Genomic DNA, 14126 nt, shown 5'->3' on the forward strand with positions numbered 1-14126 from the left:
TTTTTTGCGACAGAAAAAAATCAGTTTTACTCCTATATAGTCTCAAATATTTAATTAATATACAAGAAAAATACTATACAAAAAATGTCTCTGGGAATGTTCCTCTCACCAATATATTCGTTTGCGCAGCCTAGTTTCCCCACTTTTTAGAATAAAATTGCTATATTTTTTGGAGAAAATCGATTTTTTTTGTAAAATAATGTGGATTTTGCAAAAAAAAAAGTCGGCGAAAATAAAAGGGTAGGAATTTGGTTGGGGAAATTGTCAGGTTTTGTCATTTTTCGGTTTGCTAAAGGTAAAACGATTAAATCATAATTTAAACGATTTTGTAACGTTCTGAAAAATAATTTAATTAAAATGATGTGTTTGAATATGTTATAATTTCAGGAATATGGTAAATAATTGAGGAAAGAGAACTAATATCTGTCCTGTAAGCTAATATGCTGATCCCCCTTTTGGACTGTGATTTAAAGAAAGTCAGGCTTCGCTTTGAAAATGTAACTTTAAAATCTGTCAAAAGGACAGTTGGTCAGCAGAGTGCTGGGCTTACTGGGCCTGAATAATGCAGATCACTGACGTAAATATAACTCATCAAGTGCAGGAAGAAGTGCACCTTGTTATCACATCACTGACTGACAACAGGTTTAAAGTTTGCAAAAGTAAATGCATTATTTTTAACTGTTTCTTTCTAGTCTACAAAACTAGCTGCATTGTCCTTTAACTGCTGTTTTTTCCCGCTAGTTAGATGTTTTTTTTTCTCTTAAGTCTAGAAAAATAGCTGCAATATTCCTGAACTGCATTTTTTCTAGTTAAATGTATACATCATTTCAAAATTTTGCAATAAGGCGAAAGGCTTCATGGGAATGGAATTTGTAAAAGTTCACCAAAGCTGAATAAATGTGATAAAAAAACTACTAATAAAATATATGTATTTAACCCGACATGATTTAACCCCTGAGATGCCAGGAAGGTAAGTTAAGCAGCTCAGTGCTGTGGCATTCAAATGCTTTGTTATAATTTCACAAATGTTTAACTAGGCAATTTTTTGCCCAAATTAACCATTTGGGTTCCAGAGTTCTTCCAGAGCTTGCACATCTCTCCTCTCTGGTACTCAGCGGGTTAAAAACTAGTCTTTTGTTTGTTTGTTCTGTGTGACAAAACGAATGAACATAAAAGCAACAGGTGTAAACTTTACCAGAGTTGGTGAACTAGAACTACAAAATAATATCTATAGAAAATGCTTCGTTTCTACTGTGACCTGACAAAGCAAAATAATGTGAAGTTATTTTCGAGTCGCTGGATCTTCGCCTTCTAATCCCTACTGGATCAGGACTGCTCTAGATCATTGTGTCTTTAACTACCTTCTTGTCCATGTCAGGCAGGCTGGGAGGAATTTGCTTCCAGATATCTTAAAACAATTCCTTTTGGAAGGTCTTTTTGTTGTGGTGAATGGGTGTCATTGGTAGAAGAAAAAGCTCAAGCTGTGGGGGAGCCCTCCAAGTGTCCAGAGAACAATGCATGCTGATTACATGTCCGGGTCCCAAGAGTTACAGAGTGACCAAAGTGGGGTGGGGGCGAGGGGACAGGGTGATCATTTATTGGGGTGTATGTTTGGGGGGTTTGAGGTGCCTCACTCCAATCCATTCCTGTCTGTGGGGTGCAGGAGCTCCGGGGAGTGACAGGGCGGGCTGGCTGAGGGACTGTGCTCACTGTCGGTGTCGCTGCCCTTCTTGCCCCCGCTGCCCGGCCCGGCTGATCCCGCCCCTCCCCCACCACCCCCGGCGCTGTGTGTCTTAACGTGCTTGCTGAGGTGATCGCTGCGCATGAAGCGCTTGTTGCACACGGGGCAGGCGAAGCGCTTCTCCCCGGTGTGGGTGCGCAGATGCCGCTGCAGCTCGTCCGAGCGGGTGAACCTCTTGCCGCAGAAGAGCCAGTTGCAGACGAAGGGCCGCTCCCCGGTGTGCCAGCGCAGGTGCGCCTTCAGGTGCGAAGTCTTGCCGTACACCTTGCCGCAGCCCGGGATGTGACAGCTGTGCAGCCCCTTCCTCCGCAGGCTGGCCCCGGCCGGCCCCAGTCTCTCTGCTTCCTGGCAGTTGGGACAATCACAGGTGGCCCTGCCGGAGTAACGCCTGGCCGAGGAGCGGGGGGAACCTCCCAGGGGCCCTGTTGGTGCCAGCATGGTGCCGGCAGAGAGAGGGGAAGATGAGGGGTCTGGGTAGGAGCCGGGGCCGATCACTGGCTTAAATCCGTCCATCAAGTGTTGTCCTGCAGGGCTCAGTAGGTGACCAGCAGGTGTTCCCCCAGCTCCTCCGCCTGCTCCTCCGCCACCACCCCCAGCTCCTCCACCTCCTCCTGCGGTGAAGTGTCCCAGACCGGCTGCGCCGTAGTCCGTGCCATATCCGCCAAGGGGCGAGTGCAGGGAGCCTTGGAGGGCTCCTGGGTGCAGCGTTGCCCCAGCCCCGGGGCTCTGCACATCGATCCAGCCGGCGCCGACCTCCCACCAACTTGATGCTCCTCCTGCAGCCGCTGCAGCGCTAACCTCTCCGGGGTGTGAGGGCTTGAACCAGGACTCGTAGGGATGCGCCATACCCACCCTAGGGTAGATGCTCTGCAGACCGTCAACTGAAGCGTGCACCTTGGACAGGAAAACCGGCTGATGGTGGGAAGCGGCTGCCGCTGCTGCTGCCGCCGCCGCCGCTGCGGCTTCCTGAGATCCCCCGCTCACCGGGAACACCGAATATTCGTTAGCGAAGGGGGAGGCGGCCGATACCGAGCTACTGCCCCCTCCTCCTCCACCACCTCCCCCGCCACCTCCACCGGAGGAGGTCAGCGAGAAGGCGCTGGAGCCCGGGGACCCCGCACAGCTGAAAGAGTCCGACACTAGGGCAGCGGCAGCCGCCGCAGCAGCAGCAGCAGCCGCCGCCGCAGCCGCGCTGGAGGAGCCGCTACCACCGCGGGACGAGCCCCCGAAACCAGACAGCGAGCCAGAGCCGAGAGTGCAGCTCCCGGAGGAGGAGGAAGAGGAGCGCTTCCACGGGTGGAAACCCTTCCCGAAAGAGACCGAGGTGTCCGACAGGGAGGACGGGGACGGGCTGGGGCTGCCAATCTTGTTACAGGTGGCGGCTAGCATGGCCAGGGGAGTGGATCCCAACCGGGGCTCTTCCTGAGAGGGTGCAGAGAGAGAGAGAGAGAAGAGACACGAGTCAGTAAAGTCACTTATATCACCCATACAGAGTAAAGTTTGCCACTTAATACACGATCTTCACATACAACAAATAACACATTCAACAATACATTAAAAATTTAGACTCATTAAGGTATTCTAGAGACCTTTTAGATTATTTAGAGAATATATATATATATAAACAATTTACAATATATATATATATATATACACACTCCTATGCATACAAATAAATCAGACGTGTTTCTTTCTTTTAAACATCATTAATATCCGAATGCAAAACATTTTCGTTCTAATTCTAATAATAAAACCGAAATCTCCCATCACAATCAGTAATTGTTACAGATCTTATTTCCTTCAAATATTTTTGGTCTTGAAATCATCTTGCATTTCACAAATTTGTACACATTTCGCATTACAAAGTTATATTTTTATGTATTCGAAACCGAAACAGAGAACTACTCCTAAAACAATCAAGAAAGTTTCCAAGGGCTACACTGTTTCACGTGAAATGAACATACAATGTTGAAGACTTTAATAACTACACAAAATATGAATTTGTAAAAAAAATAAAAAAAAACCTTTTTTTAAGAAAGAGGGTAAATTAAATCGAATCGGTGCAGGTATCTGGAATTTAAATGGAATTGATTTAAATTATTCAATAGCTTTGATCAGAATAGATGAACCCTTTCAGATTCTGTATTGATCAAATTGCCTTTCCATCAATTGGATCGCTTAAAAAAAAGTTGCTCCGGTTCTATATTGTAGATCCGAGTTGATCGCGATCTAAAACCTCTGTGCATCAGGCCAAGAAAAATAAAAAAAAAAACATGAAAAATAAAGTAATAAAATACAAAATAATATTAACTTTAAAAATAAAATTCTGAATATTAAATAGGTTTAAAAAGAAGAGGATTTCACGTACCTGATTAGAGAAGACGGCTGAGAAAGATTATAAAAGCCAGCCGAATTTATTAAGAAATTCACAGTGAAGCTTTTCTGGAGTCATGTAAGAAGCCACTTCTCTCCAGAAACGTGTTGAAAGCTTCTTGGTACAAATGCCCTTAATACTTTATCCTGACTCAAAGTGACTCTGCCCCTTTTTGTCTCCACTCCCTCATACTAAAGTACTCAATAGGAGACTGATAGCCCCTGTCTGGACCAGGGCTATTTTAACCCCTCTCCAATAGGCAGTTAGAAAAAAAGGGAAGGAGAAAAAAAAGAAAAGAACTAATTAAACCAGCAAGAAAATCCTTAGACTCACCCCTAGTAGAGAAGTTGCCATCACAAAAGTGCCCTCAGAGGATCTTTTTTATATGTATAAATCAGAGCAGTGTTTTTTTAGAGGTGTGCAATACAATGATCAGATCCGCCCATCCCAGCACAATTGTAGCTCCTCTCTGGCTTTGAAGTACCGCTGAGTCCCCGACAGCCAATCAGAGGTGCCGCTGGCTCGCTCGGACCTGCTGCTGCGTGAGGTCATCCCCAGTCTGAGCACAGCCCCTGGCACCCCTCCCTCTCCCCGGCAGAGGGGGCTCCAGAGACAGGAGGTAGAGAAACTAATACAATAACATTTCCCCAGCGGCTTTCTGCCCCCTCCCTCCGCCTCGATCCACTGCCCGCTCCCCTGCCCAAGTACCTTTTTCTTGATCCCAGCACATTGTGTGTGTGTGTGTGTGTGTGTGTGTGTGTGTGTGTGTGTGTGTGTGTGTGTGTGTGTGTGCGATAATGGAAAATCTTTATGAATTTACTGATCACTTGTTGGATATGGAGTTAAAAGTCTCCTCTGTAAAGAGTTAAGCGATATATTCTTATACCTTTTTACACACACACACACACATATTTATAATTGTATATATATATATATATATATATATATATATATATATATATATATATATATATATAAAATAAATACAATTCTTATTTTGTTTTGCTGCTGGGTTATAATCTAGTGACTATTTCTCAGTGTAAGGAAGAGTAGTTTGCTCATTCAATAACAGGTGGAGTGGAACAATAACAATAACCCAGCAGTACATAGTGCTCTCACCAGGCATCAGGTGCTAAAGAGGTTAAAATGTTTGCAAGAATTCTTACACTTTAATACAAGTAACACTTCTACAAAGTATCCATCAATCATCTATTATCTATCTTTAAATGATCTATACACAGGCTCATATATATCGATTCTCTATCATAGGTTGTCTATGCTAATTATGACATAACACCTTGTATGCCGGTGTGTTGAGTAAGTATCGCTTACTACTTGAAGGGTTACTGTTCCATTATTATTAACCGTTTGCTTGCCGCCATTGCCATACGTGTTTTTCTCTCCCTTAACCCCTTCTTTATTTGCATATCTTTAGTTTTTATCCTCCCAGATGGACCCCGTGGCTATTGATTAGGGGTGAAAGTTATACTGTCATGGTTGGAATGGCAGTGGGAAGTGAATAAATGAAGCGCCCTCTCCCCTTGCAGGCGGAGGGTTAACAGAAGAGCCGTGTTTATCTGTTCGGGCTGTCTCACTGATCCCAGCCTGTTGAGAAGGCGTGTCAGGCCGGCCCAGAAGGAGGAAGGGGCGGGGCGAGGAGGGGACTGCGTTTAACAAATAAAAAAGAATTAACTTCATTGCTTTGCTCTCCTTCTGTAATGATATTCATTCCCACAATGTAATGCACACTTGTTTAGATTTGGAGGTTTAACCTCTTCGCGGCCAACAGTCTGATGCAATGTTGCATAGCATGCCAGCAAAAGGGGTTAACTCCTGTCAATACTATCGAAACCGAATAAAGAAAGATGGTTTTGTTGTTTATTCGAACTGGAAGGAAGTTTTCATTTAACGGATACAACCAACGTGATCAGGATTTATTACCGGCGGTAGCTGTGATTATTAATTAGAGCATCTGACCTTTGTTAATTATAAACGATTATCAGGAGCATTATTTTGCTTTCCACTGCTTGTCATATTAGATTGATTATAGAGAGTAGCATAAATAAAATACTTTTCATACAACCATCCCCAAACAGGGATTCTCTGTGCATCTATCTAGAAAAATAGTTATTTTGGTAAAGAATTGGCCTGATCTATTACACGTTAGTATCTATCTATCTATCTATCTATCTATCTATCTATCTATCTATCTATCTATCTATCTATCTATCTATCTATCGTTCATTCTATTTTATTTATAAAAATAATAAGAACATAACACTGTAAATACTGACAAACTGTTATCTCTTTTCTTTTAGAGCTCTTGTGTAAGTATAGATTAGATATATACATATATTTTAGGTAGAGATATATACATATATATATATATATATATATATATTAAACATAATATATGAACACAAATAAGGACATAATATATACACAATAAATCGAAATATACATATATACATATATATTACTATTTATTGTGTATATAGAAATATATATAGGTGTGTAATTATATATGTAAAGCTGAGAGTTGCGGTGATATTGTTGCATAAAAACCTGTGTTTCGTTTCCAGTACAAAATTCCGCACCATTAACATTCTGTGAGCATCTACAGCATAAATTTCATTTGAATTTCAAATTTAATAAACCGGGAGGTTTTTAATCATCCCCGGTTTTATTTGTTTGATATTAACATGCTTATTGACCGGGTCTGTTGACCAGTTTGATCATTACAGGACAGCAAAAAGTTAATTAAAACGACCACAGCTCCTTAATCATATCATCTGTCTCATCCATGTCCTTCTCTTTATTACAGGGGATGATGGATAGTATTCCAGATTAATTTCTCTGTTTCTTCGATTTGGACAACAGCTTTTGGGGCCTAATTTACATCCAGCAAACAACCTTTACCAAGAGCAACATGTCTGCACCTTGTACCAGTCTCAGTGTCAGTCAGCCTGATGGCTCTGGACTGCCAGATAGAAGATCGCTAACGAAATGTAAGTTCAATGAATGGCAACCACCAATCAGCCCTGATTAGATCCTGTCTGTCATCATATCTAATCAAATCTGTGCATCAGAAATATATAGATCAGAAATATATATATATATATATATATATATATATATATATATATATATATATATATACATACACACAAATTAGTTCCCTACCATTTATACCTAGATAGTTATAAATAAACATACATTAAGCTCTTATATAAATGAGTGTATGTATATATATATATAAAATTCTGATTTTAAATCTAAGTTCTGAAGTGATACACATATATAAAGCTTTGTTATGTACCTGACTAATAGTCCGAGTCGTCAAACTGTGTGCCTTGTAGTTCGTGTCTCCGAATCCGAATTGAATGATTCCACCCCCGATGTGAAGGATTTCTCAAACACCAAACAGCAGAGATTTCCTGCAAAAGGGGTCTTCCTTGTATGTCCCGCTTGTGCACACACAAAAGGGTTAATGAAAGCACAATTCCTGCAGTACATCCCCAGCAATCTCCTTCCTGGGTTCAATTAAACTGATTTGCTCGTGTTCAGCATCTCTTACTAACCTTGGCAAATAATCACATTCTACATGAGCGATCATTGCCTTCCTTCTCTCTTGTTTCACATGCATGCTAATATATATATATATATATATATATATATATATATATATATATATATATATATATATGTATGTATATATATATATATATATATATATATATATATATATATATATGTATATATATATATATATAATATATAATATATTCTTGTTGTTTTTTTTAAAAAGTACTATAAGTACTTGGTCTATCAGTACTATAAGACCAAGCAAGGGGTAATCTAAAGCAGGCATTAAGTAGCCCAGACTGTCTCTGCCATAACAATAAAAGTATACTCTATAAATTGAATAATATTGAGTCCACCGTGAGCTCTATTAAGCATATACCGGGTATAATATATGCCTGACTATGTGTGTATGCACTCACTAAATTAAGCATGTACATTTAGTAAGATTAAAAGCTCAGCTATTTACTTATAAGTCTACAAATCATATGACTGGGACCTAATCAGATAAGTCAATACAAAGATGAATAGAAGTGAACTGCCAAAAAGTCCTCACTGGGTAGGACATTTTAGGTCTTTGGGTTTTAATACATCATATTCCACTTTTTTTTTCACTGTTCACACATACTCTGGAAAAATAGTGAATTCATCTCCTGCCCATTATTGATTTGTGTTCATCCTGCTCTTAGAGGGGAGGGAAGGTATCCAGATTACCCCTCTGCTCCCCCAGACAGGTCGACAATTGTAATCGTAGTTTGGGAAGATAAATGTTACTTTGGGGATTGGGTTTAATTACAAATAATCTAAAAGCTGTTCTCTGCCTTCAGATTTAAACACACATATGTTCAAATAATAGGTAATCCCAGACATTTTGTGGGGACATAGCAAAAGTTTGGAAATGAAATAAAAACAGAAAGGGGGTATTTACTAATCAAACTAAAATTACGTGTTTAGCACAAAAACTATCAATTTGTAACAGAAGAAATGTATCCATGTTAAATGCTGTTTCCTTACTGGTCATTTAAAAAAAATCAATGAACATGATCTGGAGAAAAAAAAAGACAAGAAAAAACATCTAGATGTTATTAGAGATCTGTATATACAGAGGTGACAGGTTACAACACAGAGTTTTGTGATCCAGTAGCTGGATATAATATAAAATTAACCCACTGAGTATCATACAATTCTAAAATGTTCAACACACTCCAGAAATGGTTAATGTTTACCTCCCCGTCTCTGTTCTGGATCACAGAATTATATCTGTATATCTATATATTATCCTATAAAAATATAAAATATAAATGCATCTACATCTAATTGCATATGCACGTGCATATATATATATATATATATATATATATATATATATATATATATATATTATATATATATACCCATATATAAATGAGTATTTCCTTACAGTGTTCTAGAAATGCACCAAACATCCAGTATATCTCACAGAGCATATTTAATAATCCAAGGGGCACAGCAAAAGTCTTTTTGCTTTATAAACCAGTTCTAATTACCTGCCAGAGCAATTAGCTGACTATCAGGAAGAAATTAGATCGCTCAATGTAGCAGAAATAATGCGAATAATTTCGTAAGTATGGAAGCGAGCCCTGGATGGGTATGGCAGGCTCAGGGTGTAATGTCACGGTCCGTACTAAGCCTGCACAGGGGCAATCCCAGTCCTTCCAGCGGCTGTGGACCAGGACGCCCAAGAGGCTGGCTGGGAATCATGGGAGTGGTAGTCCACAGCAGCTGGTCTCCCTGGCATGGAGATGGACGGGTTTCGGATGAGCTGGCTGGGATTCAGCACTCGCTGCATTTCCATCAGACACGCAGCTCATCCAGATCACAGTAATTAACACACAGACACTTCAATGGCAAAACCTGCTTTCCAGATGATTTTTACAATGCAGCTTTATGTCACATTTGGCAGTTTCAATAGCTGGAGTAGTTTGCTGGCTGAGCTTTAACTATCATCTGTTGAGCATATTTTGTCTTCCTCTAAATGACCGAAAATCCATATCCGAAGCTCTCCATTTAACTCTTACTGATGAATGTGTTCGAACTGGATCAGAGGAGCTGGACTATATCTGACCGTATACACACCCTACTGGGGACACCGGCCAGACACACAATCTCTCCTTAGTCCGGCCAGCACTCTAAGGGTTAGGTATAAAGTGCAATTCTAGTACAAAGTGGCGCAATAAGCTGAGACATTCGTTGGTTGCTACGGTGATTGCTTCACCCGAGCTGCACTTTATATTCATTCAAAAGAAATGTTATACTATAAGTGTTCAGTGTGTGAGTGTTTATGTACGCATATGTCCAAAAAGATAATTGCACAAATAATCTCAATACACACAATGATACATTGTATATGTTCTGGGGGTGCTGTAGGATATTACAATATATTCTGTTCTTTTTATACGTTCATTTGCCTAGATTTATCTTCATAGTACACAATCACAAATACATATATACCCTCTGCTGTTGAGTCTGCTGTAAACTCTGGTAAGGAAAAATCAGCTGGTCCTCAAAGGTAGGTAGTTTGGTGTTTTATTTGTAATTCTGACCTCAGAACGTGATGCAAAAACATTTAACCATTTGTCATTACCTTCCGATAAACATATGGAGAAATGCAGTGCTCTGTAGTGGTAGCCCATCAGCTTCTTACAGATGGCATCTCACCTTAACTTTTCAGACCAAATCAGGTGCTATATGCACAATCTGCACACTAGAACTTTACAGCATGTTTTTTTTTTTTTTTACTGTATTACAGTGCATATAAAAACGTAATGATCGATATATTTTGGGCATCATAATTAAGAATCTCATATCTGCAGATACCAGTGTAATGGTGCATGTGAGTTGCCAAGTCAAGCATTCTTTAACTAAAAGGTAATGCAAGGGTATATCAGAAAGTAACTAATACCATTTAGTTTGTTATTTGATTTTTGTATTTGACACAAAGTGTGTTTCCATGCCTTGATCCACTCTTTTCTTCAGTATTCACCTGCATGATTGGAATAGTGGTTGTCTATATAACCAATGCAAAGTGGCCTTTATGAAAAAAGTATTCCCTCAAAAGGAGAGATGCTCCCTTTCTTTCTTTCTTTCTTTCTTTCTTTCTTTCTTTCTTTCTTTCTTTCTTTCTTTCTTTCTTTCTTTCTTTCTTTCTTTCTTTCTTTCTTTCTTTCTTTTTCTTTCTTTCTCTCCTTCATTTCTATTTCCCCTCATTCCCACTGTCTCTCCTTTGTCTCTCATTAGCTGAATCCCTTTTCTGTCTTCTTATCTTTCAGACCCAAGTTCCAAAGAACATGCCATAACACAAGGGTTTTTCTAGTTAACCAGTGTTTTGATCAGTGGATTAGTCACTGGAATCTGTCACCTGTGCCTAAGGAAGAATATCCTTAAATCCTGACCTCTTAGCAGCCCTTGAGGCTCTGAATTGCATTCAGATGCTTTAAACTGCTGTATGACACCATGGGACTAACATAATGGCAAAGCCAGGTTAAAAGTTCTAGAAAATAGAGTTTATGTGGACATATTTCTCCAAGCTGTACCAATAGAGTGCTAGCGCGTGTTGCTAATTTCTATGGTACTTGTGATATTCACATTTTTTTTACAATAAACTAGTATCACCCTTTGGATTAAAAAGTTAATTACATTTTCTAGCAATAGGCTTGAGGTTTTAGTATTCTTTTAAGTATCTTTTTCAAAATTAAAAAAAACGACAACAGCAAAAACATAACAAAAAAATAATAAACCCCCTAATTAATGCCACCTGCATCCCATATGCAAATGTGTTTCCCTGGAGCCCTTTGGAATATATTATTTTACTTGATATTTTTTTTCATTAACATAGTCTTCTTATAATTGAAAAAAGAAACTCACAAATTCCTTTCTTGGGGTATAGTCTGAAGATACAATCGGATAACTGAAATATGCACATTATAATCCAAATAAACAATGTGAGGTCAGTGGGTAATGAATTTATTTGTATAGGTCTATGGGAGGACACAAACAATTATTTACTCAGAGGTACAATCCTGTTATCAGTGGATGTCCCCTGGGCAGTGTTTCACATGGAGTGGTTGGTATAGTCAAACAGGGACAGAATAATGACTGAATTATGTTTTACTACGCAGCAAACCAAGCGTTTAACCTAATAACTGCAGCATGATTAAGATAAGCAGGAACACCTGTAAAAGTAAGTGTTGGATTCAGTGTAAACAGTCTAACATATGCCAAGTCCCCTGTGAAATCAAATAACATGGAATTGCTTGAGACACTCAAAATCCACTCAAGCTAATCTTGTGATCATTGCCACACCTTGCAACAATTCCTCTTTACCAGAGATTGTCTCTCTTTGGGACCTTACTCATTCTGTCCCTCTTTCCTCCCCTGATACCCCTTTCTTCTAGGAGTTCAGAATGTTTACGGGTTATGAACGTATCACTGTGTTCCATAGTAGTAAAAATTACAATGGCCTGGCCCCCAGCTACACCTTGGACACATGAAATGTTGTGAGCCTACAGGGGAATTTCCGGGCTCTGGCTTCTGAGGGGAGTGGCTTCATGATGGGAAGGGGGTGGGAGGGGAATAGGGTGGGGAGTGGGCGTGTCTAAACATTGCTACCGCAATCCGGAGATTGACCCAGAGTACCGAAGAAGCGGCACTTCACCTTCACCATATAGTTCCCAGATATGGCCGTATTGGCAATAGCTTGCAGTTGTCATTTAATTTATAATTTCTCCTCCTTTGAAATAAACTTCCCTCCTGTACTCTGTTAAATACATTTAGGTTATTAAATACTTCTATTACATCTCCTTTCTCTCTTTTTTTTTCCTGATAAATTGGTATCCTGCAAACCATTTACCTGGACAAATCATGGAGCTTCTCTGTTATTGGCCCAAAAGGTTTGAGTCCAACAGGAGGCAACTAATATGAGAAGACAAAGGGGGGAATCAAACTGACATTGATTTCAATTGCAGCTGTATTCTAATTTGGCTCATTGAGATCTGTTCACCAAAGGGAGAGTTTTAACTCCCTCACTTTTTATTATGAAAGGCCAACATTGGTTTAATGCATAATTCAATACTTGATGTGACGATTGTAACTTAACTATGCTTTGTTCAGGGTTATCCAAGCTCTAGGGTCGACCTTTTAAAATGTATAGTGGAGTTAAAACCCCAACTCTAGAACTAATTCTCTCGTCAATTCTCCCTTTAATGAAGGGGCCCGTCTATCTTTTCAGCCTATCAAAGTCAAGCTTCAACTAAAGACTCTTTCTCATAGGAACTTCACCTTTGAGCAGGTATAATGGGCTCTCTAGCATGATTTAAAATCATGTTGGAAGCATATGAAGCTTTATAACCACAAGATCATGTTATTGTGAAGCATAATACTAGGAGCTGTTAGCTAGAGTCAACTAAGCAGTTAATTACCACCTTCCACAATAACAAACACTCGTTTGACAAACCAAGACAATATCGGCTATGCCTGTAAAATAGAGATGTAAAAAGGAGATACAATCAAATTTTAACTAGTGTGTTTGTGCACGTTTCGAGTGTCATAGAATTTAGAAATATTTTGTAATACCCATGTATTGCTTTTACATGACATTGTACACATGCAGACAGACATGCACACATGTATTTTGGACTGCATGATTAAGTGAATAAATGAATGAAAGTTCTCAACTGTTAAAATGTTCTGAAATATTTGATTAAACAACATGTCTATGTTAATGTTATTTTACAAGGGGGGGTGGGTGGGACATTTTCTCCTGAAAGATAAAAAGATATTCTTTTTGGCATTGTTTGCAACAGAGAATAGAAGCAGAGAGAATTGTGCTAAATGTTAGCATCTGATTTCATAACATGTGTTGTATATGGGACCCTGCACAATGAATACTCAAAAATGTATAGGGTTAAAAGGGGACTGTTACCTGCACAACTTTTAAATTACACAATTAATTTATTAAAATTACATATAGTTTTCATGATATTGTCACTCATTCTAAGTTTTTCAGTTACTTGTAAATGATTATTTTAACTAATGGAAGTTGAGATCTGTATGTGTTACCGCATTAGGTCAAGGTTAAAACACTGAGCTAATATATAAAACATATTTTCCACATAATTCATCATTTTTTTCATTGGCATTTGAGAAGCTATCGTCCGTATATTGAATTAAAACGTTCACCAGGAATAGTGAAAGGTAGGATCAGTTATAGACTTCACAGAAATAATAGAATCTAAACCTGTCTATAAGGGCAGCTTCCAGTTTCTCTGAGTTTAAAAGAATTTTGTTATGTGATAGCTGTATCGCATGTGATCCGAAACACAATCCTCCTGTGTACAGCCAGTCCCTTGTTTTGTACTAAATTATATGTTCCAGAGTGACTCCATCGCTCCA

At 39.3% G+C, this 14126-nt stretch overlaps 1 protein-coding gene across 1 annotated transcript; it reads right to left on the minus strand.

Annotated features, from left to right (window-relative positions):
- Nucleotides 1–1132: 1132 nt before the first annotated feature.
- SP8 (Sp8 transcription factor) lies at nucleotides 1133–4323 on the minus strand. The gene is made up of 2 exons (XM_053467474.1): nucleotides 4110–4323; nucleotides 1133–3163 (listed from the first exon to the last, which is right to left on the minus strand). Exon 2 carries the CDS (start codon nucleotides 3128–3130, stop codon nucleotides 1631–1633), a length of 1500 nt encoding a protein of 499 aa, XP_053323449.1. The 5' UTR covers nucleotides 3131–3163; nucleotides 4110–4323; the 3' UTR covers nucleotides 1133–1630.
- Between the last annotated feature and the right edge of the window lie 9803 nt (nucleotides 4324–14126).

This window comes from Spea bombifrons, chromosome 5 (assembly GCF_027358695.1).
Source record: "Spea bombifrons isolate aSpeBom1 chromosome 5, aSpeBom1.2.pri, whole genome shotgun sequence".
Taxonomy (NCBI): Eukaryota; Metazoa; Chordata; class Amphibia; order Anura; family Pelobatidae; genus Spea; species Spea bombifrons.